Here is a 17414-nt window from a genome sequence, read left to right as displayed (position 1 = left end):
AATCATTCATTTTAAATTGTCTATCATCTCCGAATGATTGCGTTTTTTGTCGTTCTAATAATATTTTTGGTTGGGTGACACAAAGAGAATTTTGTTAGGCTCATGGATGGGCTTTGTATAGTGCAATACACTCCAATCCGCACTAGCCAGCGGTTGTCGCACTAGCTCTAGTCCGTGTTTTCCAACGTCCCCTATCTGCCCCAGCTGACTGGCAGTACTTGTTTACTGGTGGATAGACACAGAAAGAGACGAAAAGGGGGGAACCTGAAAGAGGTACCGTTTACGGGGATCGAAGTTTTTCCACACTTCGAAGCTATGTGCTGGAAGCGGCGATTATTATTTGTTAAATGGCTAAAAGTTACGTTCGCTGTATCACGTTTATTGTTTATGGGTGTTTTCATTTTTGTCGTGGCGTGACTGAAGGAGTTCAGAGGAAGGTCGTTGAAAAAGCTATCCGCGTTTTTTCCTTTTCCTGCATGAATCCAAAGGAGTTCCTGGGGATGTGTTCATGTTTTTATTCGTACGTCTTATTAAAAGGTGTTCTTGCTGTGATACTGCGAAGAAGTGGAAATACTTGGGAGGTGCATGAACCACTCAATCAGCGACCTGTGGATTACAGCAAGATAGCCAACTCGATCCTATTACTATAACTAGTTAATGTTAGCTAGTTAGGTTATTGGGTTGATAGACATTCGGTTAAAACAACTGGGGATTTTTTGGGGGAAAGAAGAGGACACATATTTCGATATTACTAAGCATTTAAACATTTTTTTTTTGCTTTATTATATGAAAATACGGTCTCTGAGTGTTTTACCAAAAGCACGACCGCCCATAGCTAATTCCATGTATTTTCAACATTGTAACCTCTTTTGTCGTGGAATGAGCCCGTAGTCAGCATCCCGACTTGTTCCTCTTTACTAGTTTAGTTTGCACTGTGGGATTTATTTTTCTCGAATCGGAAGACTTTTTATATAGAACAGATGAAAGTGACCTATCCCTTATAATTGTGGAGAAAATGAAGCTTTTTATTCGCAAATGTATCGCCAGAACCCAAGATAACGTTATTTAGTGGTCATTTGTTTCAGGGATAATCCAAAATCACCTAAATTAGCTGGGAAGATATCAAGATAACGTTACAACCACATTGGACCCCCCCCCCCGGCCCCTTTTGAAGGGGGGCTAACTGGACTAGTTCTCGTCTCTCTTTTTTTTGAATATTTGTGTTTTCATTTCTTAGAAACACTTTTTTATTTAAACAAACTTTGGATATCTTCAAAACAACCCCCACGTTTTTGGATGCACTAAAAATAAGAGAAAACAATCGAAGTCACAATGCGGCTTGGGACCTCAGCGGCTGTTTTGGTTACTTTTATCTACATGGTGTGTCATGGTGGGCTAACACATGGAGAAAGTAAGTATAGCTATATTCTAAATGCAATACTGGTTAATGATTCATGTGACTCACTCTCTACACACCACCCATCCTACCATCATTGTAGGCACCGAATTTCATGTGTTTGTTATTCCCATGGAAAAAAATAGGTTTTCATTTAAATGAGGGATTCAATGCAGTGGTCACTGAAACCATATGATTGTTTGACCATTTTGCCATGAGACTTTTGCCTAAATTATGGTAAACACATTTGGTGTTTTTACAAATATTTGTTAGCAAAGTTATTAAAAAATAGCCACGGCCACTCTTAAAATATATTATTGAGGCCTGTCATGGATGCGTCAACCCGAGGGCCAGATTAGCTCCTGATATGGACTAGGGTGGTCTGTTGCAGAACATCTAAACAGGAAATTGTATAATTCGTTTGCACGCGTAGGCCCCTTCATGGCGACTTGCTACGCACACTCACGTTGTAGCTGGAAATGTAAACACATTTAGCCAACGTTATGAAGGTCCATGAAATCCCCATACGTGCAGGATTAATAACAAACACTATGCCCATCTCCCAGAAGAAATGCCTGAAATAATGTTCACATTCACACGCTCACCATGTGTCGGACAATTACTGTGAGTGTGAGGATGTTTACTATGGAGGAAACAAAACAAGATTCCAGGCACCCTATAACTATATCTCCTATTTCTTGTTTTATGATACAGTGTGTTTGTAAAACAAGGCGTCATGTACAACCATTACATTTTTAAAGTATACAGGCTCTATCCTTTAGCTTTATTGCAGCAGAAAAATATAGAACCCACTCTGTAGTGCCTTCATAGCTGTTGTACGTTTTCCCTGTGTATTGATCCAAACCTTTTCAGCTCAGAATTCAAGAAATTTCTCACAGCGTACCATATACTTATGTCGCTATAATCCTGTCCTCTAATTCAGTCTTTTGGGCTATAGTCCATGCCTGTAGTTAAGTGGGCTCCCGTAGTGGCACAAGCGGTCTAAGGCACTGCGTCTCAGTGTTAGAGGCGTCACTACAGACCCTGGTTCGATTCCAGACTGTATCTTAACCAGCCGTGATTGGGAGTCCCATAGGGCGATGCACAATTGGCCCAGCGTTGTTAGCGTTTTGGCCGGGATAGGCCATCATTGTAAATAAGAATTTGTTCTTATTAACTGGCTTGCCAAGTTAAATAAATGTTATTTGAACATGTTTAAAAAAAATCTGTGACAAGTGACACGTTGTTGTTTCATCCTAAAGATGGCATAGTTTGTTTTTATCCTGCAGTTCAATATTCAATCTATTGAACTGCTCAACTATGTAATTACAATAAGAAGAAACCAAACTTAACAACTGTTGCTGTTGTATTTAGGCTGTATTTAAGGTTACTACCTTTGCTCTGCAAACTTGGCCTACTTTATAATGTAAAGAGGCTGGCTAATGGCTTACTGTACTCCGAGCTTCTCTGGAAGTATTCCATTTTAAACATCTGAAGTCACCAGAATAATACATGTTTGTAAAAAAAAAAAAAAAACATACACAGGCACACCATATTAGGTGGATTACCAGACAACTGTGAAATAAGTGTGGTCAAATGTACCATTCCATTCAGTAGATGTTCTTAGCATGACTCAGAGCCATGCACAATTATGATGACATGGTACAAGATAAAGTGCCTCACCAGACTCTACAAATTTTCCCAAAAAGTTTTCTAGTAAAATTGAATATTTCCTAGATGAGTGTGTCTGAAGTAGCTATTTTTAGTCTTGGCTGTGGTATTTTTTAAAACTTTTTTTTGTGCTACACCCAAAATGTAACCTCATGTAACTTACAATCTTTACACATTTCTCTATAGCTACCTGTTACACCTTGGTATGTTGATTTGAATCAAATAAAAAGTTAGCTTGCTGTGGCTAACAATTTTGTCCTGGGAGATAAAACATTGGGTTGTTGGTTGTTAATTTACCTCGACTGAATGTTGTCCTCTTGTTGCTGGGTATTTGTCGAACTTTGACCTGGAGTCCTATCAGCTTCAGTGTCATAACCCTAACCTTTTGACCCGGAGGCATACAAAATTGGGTTTCTCTACTAGGACGATTAATCCATAGATAAATGGGAGAATCATAGTTTTAACTTTGATTAATCTCTTGTTCATTTTTCATCACTCACGTGGGTTTATATGCTTGTGAAAACCAATGAGTAGATTGGGGGGGAGGGGTTGGTCATCGTAAATAGATCCAAGTTTTATTTGAGCTTATCAGCAACACAGGTGTTCATTGACACTGCAGTGTAATTAAATGATTGAATAATGTACTGTAAACCGCACTCAACATGGCCAGTCTGGTTTCCCTGTTCCAGCGATGCTCTGTTTGCTTCTCTGCAAGGCCGAGACATAAATACTAACAGGTCCACTTTAGAACATTCTAGAACATAAGAGTCCATTTGTTAACATTAGGCTAGTAGGGATTCCTGTGATGGCCCAATGAAGGGAACACATCTCAATGTCTCTCTTTTTATATTTAGATGAACTTAAAGCTCACACACAAGATTGTCAAACGTTTGCCTGCCGACAGTACTTAGCACATCTGAACAATGTGTCGGCAGTCAATCGCTTTTGTGTTCACACAGCAAAGACCTTGGAAGTCATCAGTCACTTGTTAAAGTACTCCAAACCAGAAGGTGGCAGTAGCGTTGTTTGGCAATGCATATCCATGCGTATTGCTTATGGTCTAGAGTCTAAGCTATCTGTGTTAATTTTGTTGATAACAGCCATGTGGCCACAGCTAGATATCAACAAAGAAACAATTTAATTCACTCTCCATTATCTCATACTGCCAATGCCAGCCCATAGCCAAATGTTTAGCCAGCTAGCTAACGTTAGGGACACTGCACACTAACAATGGCAGCTCTTTCATGGAAGCTATCTAATCCATTGTGATTAAATTATAACGTCAATACTAGCAACAGTGGTTAACCATCTTGGATGAAGTCTTGTTGTGTGTGTTGTGTCTGTGTACAGCTAGCTATATTGTGTATGAAGTGTGACTGGCTCATCCATGGATGTATGGAGAAAATGCTATCTCCCCCCTTACCCTTTTGTTTGTTTGAGGTTCATGCTCTCTGATTGGCTCAAAGTCAAGTTGTTGGGCCACAGACGAGCATTGCGATAGCTACAAATCTATCGGTACCTCTTTTGTTCTAGCATGAGAAGGAACCGCCTCCCACTGTGATTGAGTACCTATCGGCAGTCTTGGTGTGTCTCACGCTTAGGTTATGTCAAACATTTGGCTAGCAAGGATCTCTGCTGATCCAACAAAGCATCTGACAAGTAGTGCGCCTAACTTCTTGTCTTCTCTATTTTACTGTTGCGCCCTCTTCCTTTCTGTGTTACAACCAAACCGGGGAGAGTTGGGGTGTATCTGCTATTTGACAAAAACCTCATCCCATTAGTGTTGTCTCACTTTAAACCGCTCCAGAGTTCAAAGGAGATTTTTTTCTGGGTATTTTACACATGGCATGTATGCAGAGAAAAAGGCTTCTTCTGCAGAGAGGGGCCCTGCTAGAGGACGGCTGCTATCTCTTTCTGGGGGGTTGGGGCATATGTCAAGGGCTGTTTTGTTCCTGATTGACTGAATTCTGTGGGAAGTGACCATATTTGGCATTAAATGTAAAAAGGAAAAACAGTACAAAATGGCTGGATGTTTTGAGCTGTATTTTGCATGTATATTACTGTAGTCTATATTGTCATTTGTCTCAATTCTGATGCAGAAGAGATTAAAGTATCAATCTAAACCACACCGAGGTGCATAAGGGTCTGAACGATAACACAATATGGTGTTTTTTTTCCCCCGGCGCAATATGCTGCTGTTGATTGTGTCTGTTTGTCACAAAGGACACCTTCGGTATGGAGGAGATGGAACACTACCATAGAGTCTCTATCCACGAAGCAACTGTTGTCTCGCTGCTGTGTAACGGAAAGAAAAACTAGTTGTGTAACACCTGCCTGGTCCCTTTCTTGTTCTTCTCAGACTTGTGAGTGAATCTCTGTAGGAAGTGGTGGTGGTGGTGTGGGGGGGGATATTCCAGAGCGTCGGCTCGTCACTCACAACCCCAAGCCCCATAAACTGAATCATTCCATGAACCAACCATTTAATTCATAGTATGTGCTCAAAGTTTAATTTAAGTTTATTCAGGTGACTACAACAAAATAGTATTTTTTTAAAATTGATTTTTCTCTCCATTTTGTAGAGTTAATTTATAGTCTTGGATAGGAAATTGGGAATCCCCCTCCCCCTTTATCAAAACACTCCATAGAAAACAGTGTTAAACAGTGACTGACACCTTTGGTGAACGGCTGAACAAAGAAATAGGAAAGGCCGGTCATTTGATTCGCTCTGGGAACAGAAGGCAGTGTGTATTGTTTTTGTGTTGACTCTCCCGTGGCCCCTGTTTGGGAACCTCAGGCACATATTTTCCCACAATGTTGTGTGTGTGTGTGGAATGTGTTTTGAAGTGGGCCACCCTGTAGGTAGACCACAGCCTGATGTCTGCAGGTTGGCTCTCTGCTGTGCTGACCTTTTCCGGGCCATGGATCTCGACATTGGTGATCTAGCATGTGAACAGCATGTCCTTGCCTGGGAGTCTCAGAGGTGGGCCTTTCTCTCTGGCTTCTCTGGGTTTGAGGTGTCCTGTCTTATCTATGCCCACTCCTCCATGTTCTTGAATAACATTGAATAGGCTACCCATGTAGGAACATGCATGGGTATTAGGAAGCATGTAAATAATTGTGCCCCAGGATATTTTCTTTGGTCCGTTTTTCTGATTCGTAGTGGTAGGAAATGTGAGCTGTGAAAAACATTATTTGTGACAGAGAAAACGTGTTGTAGCAGCCTATGGTCTGGATGTGGAAGGAGAACGGGAGGTTCAGCTGTTTTCATAAGGGAAACCTTAAATCATCACGTTCAGTTGTTGGCCCTCCTCATGGTCGATGTGATGTTGACAGCCTCACTGGAGGGAACACAAAATGGTCGCCACTCACCAAAACATGGGTAGTGGCTGTACCTAGGCTACATATGGTCATTTTCTGTAGCTAAACAGTCTGTCTGAGCACCATTCAGCCACATTTATTTAATACAAACACAGTGTAATAAATTATTATAAATAAGCAGTGATCATGCAATTACTTTGTTTACTTAGCTACAGTTTATGAACGAAAGCCCGAGCCATTGTTTTGTCTGAATAGTTGCGTTTTCCCTGAACCGGTTTTGATTCTATATAAGTAGCCTAATTGTGTGGCGTAAAGTCTATTAGATTATTACAGGCAAATGCAACAGATGAAATGTAGCAGAGGCAATAGCCTAACATGCTGCCCCAAACGGTCCGTTGCAAAATATATGTACACACAAACGTTTTCCAATCATTTCACAGAAACGACTTGTTTGCGACAACGGGTGTCTCTGCGCAGAGACCCCCGAGGGTGTTCCGTAGCAAAGAGGGTTTCCCTACCCGGACGATTAATCCATAGATAAATGGGAGAGGAGTCCTGTTATAGACTAGACTTGACACACTGCAAGTCCCGCATCTCCCATACACTCAATGTTTTTTATTTTATTTTTTTAAATATTTTTTATGAGCATATACCCATGTGGATGATTGACAGATGAACGAGGTCCAGCCTTCTAGTCCAGTTGGTTGCCATGCCAACCTCCATATAAAATCCACAGAAGAAGAATGAACGGGGAGAATAACTGACTGGGTTTCCACTTTTTAATCTGTGGACTAATTGTCTGTGTAGAGAACACATTATTCTACAAAGGTCCTGAAAAAAAAATACAAATAAATGTGATCATATGTATTTCAGGTAAAATGACAACCCCACGTTTATCTCCCAGGACACCAGCAGGCTGACTGTGCATGAATATTTCATGTGTATTTCATGCTGCTGCTACTCTGTTTATCGTATATGCATAGTCACTTTAACTATACATTCATGTACATCAATTGGGCCGACCAAACAGTGCTCCCGCACATTGGCTAACCGGGCTATCTGCATTGTGTCCCACCAACCCCTCTTTTACACTACTGCTACTCTCTGTTCATCATATATGCATAGTCACTTTAACCATATCTACATGTACATACTACCTCAATCAGCCTGACTAGTCGGTATGTAGCCTCGCTACTGTATGTAGCCTCGCTACTGTATGTAGCCTCGCTACTGTATATAGCCTGTCTTTTTACTGTTTTATTTCTTTACTTTTCACCTAATACCTTTTTTTGCACTATTGGTTAGAGCCTTCGGCGCACGTGACAAATAAACGTTGATTTGTTTAGACCTAGGGCTGTTATGGTGACCGTATTACCACCACCACCACCACCTGTCACAAGTCGTGACCGCAGTCAAATTCCACGTGACCGTTTCCACAGTAACTAGGCTTCTTTTTCAAATCATCATCCCATACCTCATGTACTCTAGCCCATAGGCCTATAGGTTTTGTATCACAAATAGTCTTAAAATTTAAAGACATTTATTCTACTTTTACAATCCGTGTAGAGCCTAACTGGCGTACATAAGTGACGCGTGAGTTTCAAGTCGGGGGAAGATAATTTTCACAACAAAAAATGCACTTTAAAAAAAAATTAAAATAAAGCATTACTTAATTGCATTTGCAGTCACTTTTTGAGAAGGGTGTTTCCCCCGCTAATTGATTACATTTTGGAACATTTTCCCTTCTAGCCTGCTGCCGTGTGCACATTGTTGCACGTATAATGTGAAGAACTATTAGGCTATCAACATTTTTAACCTCTTACGTTGACCCGAGACGCAATCGTCCCATCTAGCCATCAGCAAATGCGCTACGCCAAATGCTAATAGCACTCGTTAAAACTCAAACGTTCATTAAAACACACATGCAGGGCACTGAATTAAAGCTACACTCGTTGTGAATCTAGCCAATAAGTCAGATTATTAAAATGCTTTTCGGCGAAAGCATGAGGAGCTATTATCTGATAGCATGCAACAGCCCGAAATACCTGAATGCGACGTAAACAAAAGAATTCGCGTAGCCGGCGCTACACAAATAGCAGAAATAAAATATAAAACTTTCATTACCTTTGACGAGCTTCTTTGTTGGCACTCCTATATGTCCCATAAACATCACTATTGGGTCTTTTTTTCGATTAAATCGGTCCATATATACCCAAAATATCCATCTATGGAAACTGTGTGATTCAGAAAAAAACACTGTTTCAAAACGCTACGTCATTTTTTTAAATTAAAAAAGTTGACGATAAACTTTCACAAAACACTTCGAAATACTTTTGTAATCCAACTTTAGGTATTAGTAAACGTTAATAATCTATCAAATTGATCACGGGGCGATGTGTATTCAATAGCTCCACGATTTCAAATCATGTTCCGAAATCTCTCTTCCAAAACTTCCTGTCGGAGACCGGATGGAAAGTGGTCTCTCTTCCTCGTTTGACCAAGAAACAACAAGAAGGCAATTGACAAGACTGGCGACATCGTGTGGAAGCTGTAGGACTTGCAATCTCGGCCCCATTTAATTTCGTGTCCCTTAAACAATACATGCAAGTGGGGCATGGATATTTTTTCCAGTTTTCAGTGATCAGTTTTTCTTGCGCTTTTCGATGAAACAGACGCTCTGTTATAGTCACAGCCGTGATTTAACCAGTTTTAGAAACGTGAGAGTGTTTTCTATACACACATACTAATCATATGCATATACTATATTCCTGGCATGAGTAGCAGGACGCCGAAATGTTGCGCGATTTTTAACAGAATGTTCGAAAAAGTAGGGGGTCGACTTAAGAGGTTTTAAGCTAAACGTTCTGAGCTGCTGCATCAGCCTCATTGCTTTAAATAAAAATAAAAAAATATGCAAATTATTGTATTAATCTAGGATCTATCGTGTTCTACAACTGTCCCAGACTATGTTTGCAATATTTGTTTCTCACACAGAAGGATTCAACTTTTGTACAAGTAAACGTGGACAAGTTCTTCTAACCTCTTCAGTATTATGAGACTTGGAATTTGAAAAGGGCGCGTGCAGTTGCGTCCTCAACGTGTCTTCACTTGTAGCCTACTTCGGAACCTAGATTCCCGTGAGAAGGACCCTGTCACTTGACAGGCATTGGCTAATAAGAATTGAGAGATCTGTGAGAGGTGCAACGGAACACTGTCATTGGCAACCGGGAGAATGGAATTATAATTATTATATTTAGCCGACGGGCATAACGGGCACTGGCCGCAAGCCATTCATTTATTTTTATTTTAGGAGGCATTATGACCACACAAAGGGGATGCCACTGGGAAATTCAAGGCCTGTGCCCATTTAAATTTTTTGCGGTCTTTTAAGCATTCTAGTACAATTTAAATAGTTAACACACATACACGGACGCAGCGGTCTAAAGCACTGTATCTCAGTGCAAGAGGCGTCACTACAGTCTCTGGTTTGAATCCAGGCTGTATCACATCCGGCTGAGATCGGGAGTCCCATAGGGCGGTGCACAATTGGTCCAGGTTTGGCTGGGGTAGGCCGACATTGTAAATAAGAATTTGTTCTTAACTGACTTGCCTAGTTAAATAAAGGTTACACACCACACTGACAAAGAAGTTATTTTGTTGGTATTTACGTATGTCCCCATTACCAGTAAAACATCATCCAAAAACCTATTTCTTTAATTTACTCGCTGTGCTGTTTCATTGTTCGTTGTTTCATTCTCAACCAGGATTTCTATGGAACGCCCTCTGGGGTCTCTGCTATGGAACGCCCTCTGGGGTCTCTGCTATGGAACGCCCTCTGGGGTCTCTGCTATGGAACGCCCTCTGGGGTCTCTGCTATGGAACGCCCTCTGGGTCTCTGCTATGGAACGCCCTCTGGGGTCTCTGCTATGGAACGCCCTCTGGGGTCTCTGCTATGGAACGCCCTCTGGGGTCTCTGCTATGGAACGCCCTCTGGGGTCTCTGCTATGGAACGCCCTCTGGGGTCTCTGCTATGGAACGCCCTCTGGGGTCTTTGTGTCAAAAAAGCTCCAGTAGCACTGTCAAAACTGTATTAAAAAATAAATAAAGAAAAAAGTCTGCAAACACTGGCCACAAACAATGTGTTCACAATACCGCGTTGGTATTAAAGCACTATTTGTTCGACTTGGTGCTAGCTAGGTACCAAGCCAAAGCTAACTACTCCAGAAGTTGCAGTTGAACAACCAGTCAGCAAAAGCCAACATCACCCACAACAGAGAACGGTTGTTTGTCAAGGGCAAGGAATTCCATTATCTTGGCTTTAATGGATTTCGCCTTTTTGAGTTGTCTCGCGGAAATGTTGTTACTCTTTTTCAAATGACTGCTGGACTTGTTGACTGCTCGATCCACACAGCAGTCATTGTGGGCTAGGTTAGGAATGCTGTGTTGCACGTGTGAACGCAACATTTTTTCCGTGGCGTTAATACGTTATGTACCTACGTTATGTAGGTAGGCACATCGGTTTTGCACATCGGTGTTACACTAGACATCGGCCGATGAAAGGAATAACAAATCCAGTTGATTGTGTTAACCATTTTCACTGTGGTCTCCAAAACGTCTTTCAAGCTGTCAGGCATTCCCTTGGCAGCAAGAGCCTCTCGGTGGATGCTGCAGTGTACCCAAGTGGCATCGGGAGCAACTGCTTGCAAGCGCATTACCCCTCTACTTTGTCTCCCTGTCATGGCTTTTGCGCCATCAGTACAGATACCAACACATCTTGACCACCAAAGTCCATTTGATGTCACAAAGCTGTCCAATACTTAAAAAATATCCTCTCCTGTTGTCCTGCTTTCCAATGGTTTGCAAAAGAGGATGTTTTCCTTAATTGACCCCCCCCATAAACGTAACGGACATATACCAGAAGCTGTGCCAGGCCTGCCACGTCTGTTGGCTCATCCAGCTGTAATGCATATAATTCACTGGCTTGTATGCGAAGCAGTAATTGTTTCAAAACATTCCATGCCATCTCACTGATGAGTCGTGAAACAGTGTTGTTTGATGAAGACATTGTCTGTATAGTTTTTTTTGTTTTCCCCCAGCATTGTCCCAGCCATATCCGCGGAAGCAGGAAGAATGAAGTCCTCCACAATAGTATGGGGCTTGCCTGTCCTAGCCACTCGGTAGCTCACCATATAAGACGCTTCTAGCCCCTTCTTATTAATGGTATCTGTTGCTTTTATACATGTCTTACAACTGGAAAGTCCTCTTTATTCTCACTCAACAAACTCCCTTGGCTTATTTATCAAATTGTCATGTTTCTAAATGTCTGCGCAAGAGTGAACGTTTCCCGCGAGAGAGTAACGGCTAATGTGATTGGATGAGTAACGGCTAATGTGATTGGATGAGTAACGGCTAATGTGATTGGATGAGTAACGGCTAATGTGATTGGATGAGTAACGGCTAATGTGATTGGATGAGTAACGGCTAATGTGATTGGATGAGTAACGGCTAATGTGATTGGATGAGTAACGGCTAATGTGATTGGATGTTAATTATTTGACAAGGCTACCGGTATTTGTTATTGTGTGGTAATTTCGCTGAACACTAGATGGCTTAATTTGATTTTTGGCACTGAAACGAGGCTACTCGGGAGAGGGAAAAAAACTTTCCCCAAAATGTATAGCCCAATAGGAAAATATAAATGTACTGTTTGAAAAAGTTAACTTAAAAAAAAAATATTTTTTTAAATAAAATATATATTTTTTTATGTGAATCACATTTTTATTTGGCATACTCCCGGCTGCATTGCCCCAGTTTGGGAATACCTGGTTTAGGCTATATTAAATGGATTTATGAGACTGTTTAAATTGTTGATGTTCCGGAGGTCTGCGTCAGTGGCTTGTAGGCTGTGTGTGGAAGCCAGGAGATGCTTAATGTGTTTGTTAATTAACGGTCAATTACCGTGAGATCGGCAGTTGATAATCTTGATAATCACCGGCTGACACAATGTAAGGACCACCGCAGCCCTATTTTGACGTGTCCTCAAATTTAATATAGTTGGTTCCCAGTTGGTATTTTAACCTGCGTGTCATGAATGAGTCTGGGTGGGGGGTGCACACAATGGTGCGTTCGGAGCCACTTGGTCATCATGTAATAATCGCAAGGGTTGTGAACTTAAGGACTTCCTTGTCCTTCGATCGACTGTGTTTATGGGGGAAATAGGCAATATGTATTGTTATGTTATGTTCAGTCCTCTTCCTAAATCTTTCTTGTTTTGGGTCTCTAATTCTTGATTTCGCTCTAATTACCCATTTCAACTCCTCCCATCTCGTAGTCAAAAGGTATGATTTTTGTTTGTGTGTGAGACCTTCCTCTCGCGCTCCGTGTCCAATTAATGATCAGCCCTGAGAAGGAAAAACACAAGCTTCCCTTTTGAGTCCTGCTATACATCACTGACAGCAACCGTTTGGTTGTGAGGAAAAAACCCAAAACATCCCTATGTTGTCTGTTCAGTGGGAGTGTAGGCCTAGTTTCCCAACCTCTCTCCTAATATTGTAGGGCTCCCTTGGTCTCAATGGGATTTTCAGCTAAAATAATGTTTTTTTTTAGTAAAATAAAAGTTTATGTAATTATTTTGTCAAATGAATGGATTCCTTCCCTGGCTTTTCTTAAGTTTGTTGTGAATAATGTTGTCATGGAAATATGATGTTATATCTGACTTGGTGGTGTCATTGATGCCTTCCTTCCTTCATAATCACTGCATTGAAATGCGGTTGGAAAAGGGAATCCCACACACAGCCCCGTTACGCCATCCTAGAACAATCTGAGATGTGCCTGTTGCTTTTTCTATATGCCCTGTTTTTAACTGTCAATGACTTCACACTATAAAATCCAAGTTAAGCCAAGCTTGTAATGACGAGCCGCGTTGGAAGCCCTTTTGGCAGACAAGGCTGAGGGCAAAACAAGGCTGCTGTCGTAAAGTTGGGGGGTCATGGTAGCTAGGGTGGTGGGGCTGTGGACTGGTGTGGCCTTGTAACTGTACCTGATGGGTTAAATATATTTTGAGGTCTGTCATATGACTGAAAAGTGGACCTTTGACTCACTGCAGCCCCTGCTCTGTCGTTAACCACCGGCGGGCCCTGCTCTGTCGTTAACCACCGGCGGGCCCTGCTCTGTCGTTAACCACCGGCGGGCCCTGCTCTGTCGTTAACCACCGGCGGGCCCTGCTCTGTCGTTAACCACCGGCGGGCCCTGCTCTGTCGTTAACCACCGGCGGGCTCTGCTCTGTCGTTAACCACCGGCGGGCCCTGCTCTGTCGTTAACCACCGGCGGGCCCTGCTCTGTCGTTAACCACCGGCGGGCCCTGCTCTGTCGTTAACCACCGACGGGCCCTGCTCTGTCGTTAACCACCGACGGGCCCTGCTCTGTCGTTAACCACCGGCGGGCCCTGCTCTGTCGTTAACCAACCACCGGCGGGCCCTGCTCTGTCGTTAACCAACCACCGGCGGGCCCTGCTCTGTAGTTAACCAACCACCGGCGGGCCCTGCTCTGTCGTTAACCAACCACCGGCGGGCCCTGCTCTGTCGTTAACCAACCACCGGCGGGCCCTGCTCTGTCGTTAACCAACCACCGGCGGGCCCTGCTCTGTCGTTAACCAACCACCGGCGGGCCCTGCTCTGTCGTTAACCAACCACCGGCGGGCCCTGCTCTGTCGTTAACCAACCACCGGCGGGCCCTGCTCTGTCGTTAACCAACCACCGGCGGGCCCTGCTCTGTCGTTAACCAACCACCGGCGGGCCCTGCTCTGTCGTTAACCAACCACCGGCGGGCCCTGCTCTGTCGTTAACCACCTCTGATGGGAGAGGAGGAAGGGTTGATCATGGCAGTGAAAATTATAAATGAACATGGATTATTAAGACAATTAGGACAATTGTAGAAGTCAATGGGCTGTGTAATAATGATATGTTGCCTGAGTTGTGAAGATAATGCTTGATTAGGGCATTGGATGAGTGAATGAATTCCTTATTTAAAAAAACAACAAGGCTCATGTTAAAAGTCAGAACTCATGTTTGAGATCCAGTAAGTCAATATAATATGTCTTAAATAATTCACGACATTTGAAACAGTGATTGTGTGCTACTTTCTGTATTATTGTATTTTGTTTGTATGTAGGGTCCTATAAAAAAAAATAAAAAAATTCACAATTTTTTTGCTTCCAGGGTTTTGATCTCAATCTCTTAAAAAAAAAAAAAATTGAACCTAAAATGTTGTTTTTCCCAAGTCCACAACAATGCTTCAACCACATCAGGAGTCTGGGGGAAAAATAGATGCCATTTTAGATTTTTGGGTGTAGTTACCCTTTTTTTATTGTGACTGTACAGCAGTCCTGATGGTAGTGTAATTTGATAAACCCACAATCGTTTGCTAAACGAATGGCCACTGGATTGATGCAAATAATCATGACATTGTTCTGCCAGGTAGGTATAGTCTACTTGGTAGTTAGCATTTAATTGCGAAGGGTTTTGGGGTAGTCTTTCCATCTACCAGGAGAAGGTTGTCATTAGCATCATCGCTAACGGCTATACAACGATTAAGCGCACGCACGGCAAATGCGGACGAGAGCATTCCTGAGCCGTTTTAAGAAAGTTGCAGGAAAAATACAAATCACTAACCAGGTTTTCATTTTACGAGAGTAAACTACATGTCGGATAAAAAGAAATGTCACGACAAGCCTGATGGAAACAGCAAATTTGTCGGAAAACTTTCCATATGTTGCTTGACAAGATAGTTCTACTTGATCTTCAGTTTCCCTTTTAAGAGAAAGCGTTAAATAAAGTGATGTCATTCTAGAAAACAGAACAGACACGGCGCAGATCCTTCTGGAGGTGAATGTACACCAGGTTTACACACAGGGTTTACACACGGAGTTTACACACGCTTCAACTGGAGGTCCCTCATTGGTGGGTTGCTCCATGTGGAGAAGAACACAGGTATGCTAATTGTTTTCAGGTCACCTGTGTGCCCCGCCCTACAGTAGTTATAACTGTGTGTTTGTTTACCACGTTAACTGTTCAGAGTTTGAGTTAAGGGTGTTTTTAAGAGTTGTCTGCTTTGTCAGTGACCTTGTCTGCTTGTCTTGCTGCACCCTTCATTGATCTTCGTCTTGGTCAGGTTGTTATTGTGAAATACAATGTGTTCTCAAGGACTTACCTGGTTAAATGGAGACAAATACACGGAGAGGTCTTAAAGGGGCAACCAGCGGTTGCTACATCCATGGACGGATAAATTATATGTAACCCTTGATTCTTGAAGAATACAACTGGTAAATGCCAGAATACAACTGGTAAATGCCAGAATACAACTGGTAAATGCCAGAATACAACTGGTAAATGCCAGAATACAACTGGTAAATGCCAGAATACAACTGGTAAATGCCAGAATACAACTGGTAAATGCCAGAATACAACTGGTAAATGCCAGAATACAACTGGTAAATGCCAGAATACAACTGGTAAATGCCAGAATACAACTGGTAAATGCCAGAATACAACTGGTAAATGCCTCATGAGTTTGGTTCAACTGTCGCACCCCATTGGAACCCAAAATTTCAAAAGCTTGTTCAACATTTGTAAACAAACACTATATTGCCCCAAAACATGGTTCAAACTTAGTTTTGATATCATGGATGGTCAATCCTTACACCCATAGCTCTATGAATTTGAGAGTGGTGACATTTCTCCAGCGCCATCCCTCAGCTTTTCACTTTACCGGGGGGAGGGAGGAGTCGCTTTTATTATATATATATATATATATATATACTGCTCAAAAAAATAAAGGTAACACTTAAACAACAGAATGTTACTCCAAGTCAATCACACTTCTGTGAAATCAAACTGTCCACTTAGGAAGCAACACTGATTGACAATACATTTCACATGCTGTTGTGCAAATGGAATAGACAACAGGTGGAAATTATAGGCAATTAGCAAGACACCCCCAATAAAGGAGTGGTTCTGCAGGTGGTGACCACAGACCACTTCTCAGTTCCTATGCTTCCTGGCTGATGTTTTGGTCACTTTTGAATGCTGCCGGTGCTTTCACTCTAGTGGTAGCATGAGATGGAGTCTACAACCCACACAAGTGGCTCAGGTAGTGCAGCTCATCCAGGATGGCACATCAATGCGAGCTGTGGCAAGAAGGTTTGCTGTGTCTCTCAGCGTCGTGTCCAGAGCATGGAGGCGCTACCAGGAGACAGGCCAGTACATCAGGAGATGTGGAGGAGGCCGTAGGAGGGCAACAACCCAGCAGCAGGACCGCTACCTCCGCCTTTGTGCAAGGAGGAGCAGGAGGAGCACTGCCAGAGCCCTGCAAAATGACCTCCAGCAAAATGACCTCCAGCAGGCCACAAATGTGCATGTGTCTGCTCAAACAGTCAGAAACAGACTCCATGAGGGTGGTATGAGGGCCTGACGTCCACAGGTGGGGGTTGTGCTTACAGCCCAACACCGTGCAGGACGTTTGGCATTTGCCAGAGAACACCAAGATTGGCAAATTCGCCACTGGCGCCCTGTGCTCTTCACAGATGAAAGCGGGTTCACACTGAGCATGTGACAGACGTGACCGAGTCTGGAGACGCCGTGGAGAATGTTCTGCTGCCTGCAACATCCTCCAGCATGACCGGTTTGGTGGTGGGTCAGTCATGGTGTGGTGTGGCATTTCTTTGGGGGGCCGCACAGCCCTCCATGTGTTCGCCAGAGGTAGCCTGACTGCCATTTTAGGTACCGAGATGAGATCCTCAGTCCCCTTGTGAGACCATATGCTGGTGCGGTTGGCCCTGGGTTCCTCCTAATGCAAGACAATGCTAGACCTCATGTGGCTGGAGTGTGTCAGCAGTTCCTGCAAGAGGAAGGCATTGATGCTATGGACTGGCCTACCCGTTCCCCAGACTTGAATCCAATTGAGCACATCTGGGACATTATGTCTCGCTCCATCCACCAACGCCACGTTGCACCACAGACTGTCCAGGAGTTGG

General features: G+C 42.9%; 1 protein-coding gene across 2 annotated transcripts in view; it reads left to right on the top strand.

Annotated features, from left to right (window-relative positions):
• The first annotated feature begins 203 nt into the window (after positions 1-203).
• Positions 204-17414, top strand: part of LOC112251449 (insulin receptor-like) — a 174797-nt gene continuing 157586 nt past the window's right edge. Inside the window, exon 1 of one of the 2 annotated variants that reach the window (XM_042322551.1) lies at positions 204-1411. In XM_042322551.1, the coding sequence (XP_042178485.1) occupies positions 1333-1411 (79 nt within the window). In that variant the 5' untranslated portion in view covers positions 204-1332. The remainder of the gene's footprint in view (positions 1412-17414) is intronic. The other variant, XM_042322550.1, reaches the window with a different exon arrangement.

The sequence above is a fragment of the Oncorhynchus tshawytscha genome, linkage group LG05 (assembly GCF_018296145.1).
Source record: "Oncorhynchus tshawytscha isolate Ot180627B linkage group LG05, Otsh_v2.0, whole genome shotgun sequence".
Classification (NCBI taxonomy): Eukaryota; Metazoa; Chordata; class Actinopteri; order Salmoniformes; family Salmonidae; genus Oncorhynchus; species Oncorhynchus tshawytscha.
Note: the sequence above shows the minus strand (reverse complement) of the source record. Positions and strands in the feature narration are given on the sequence as shown.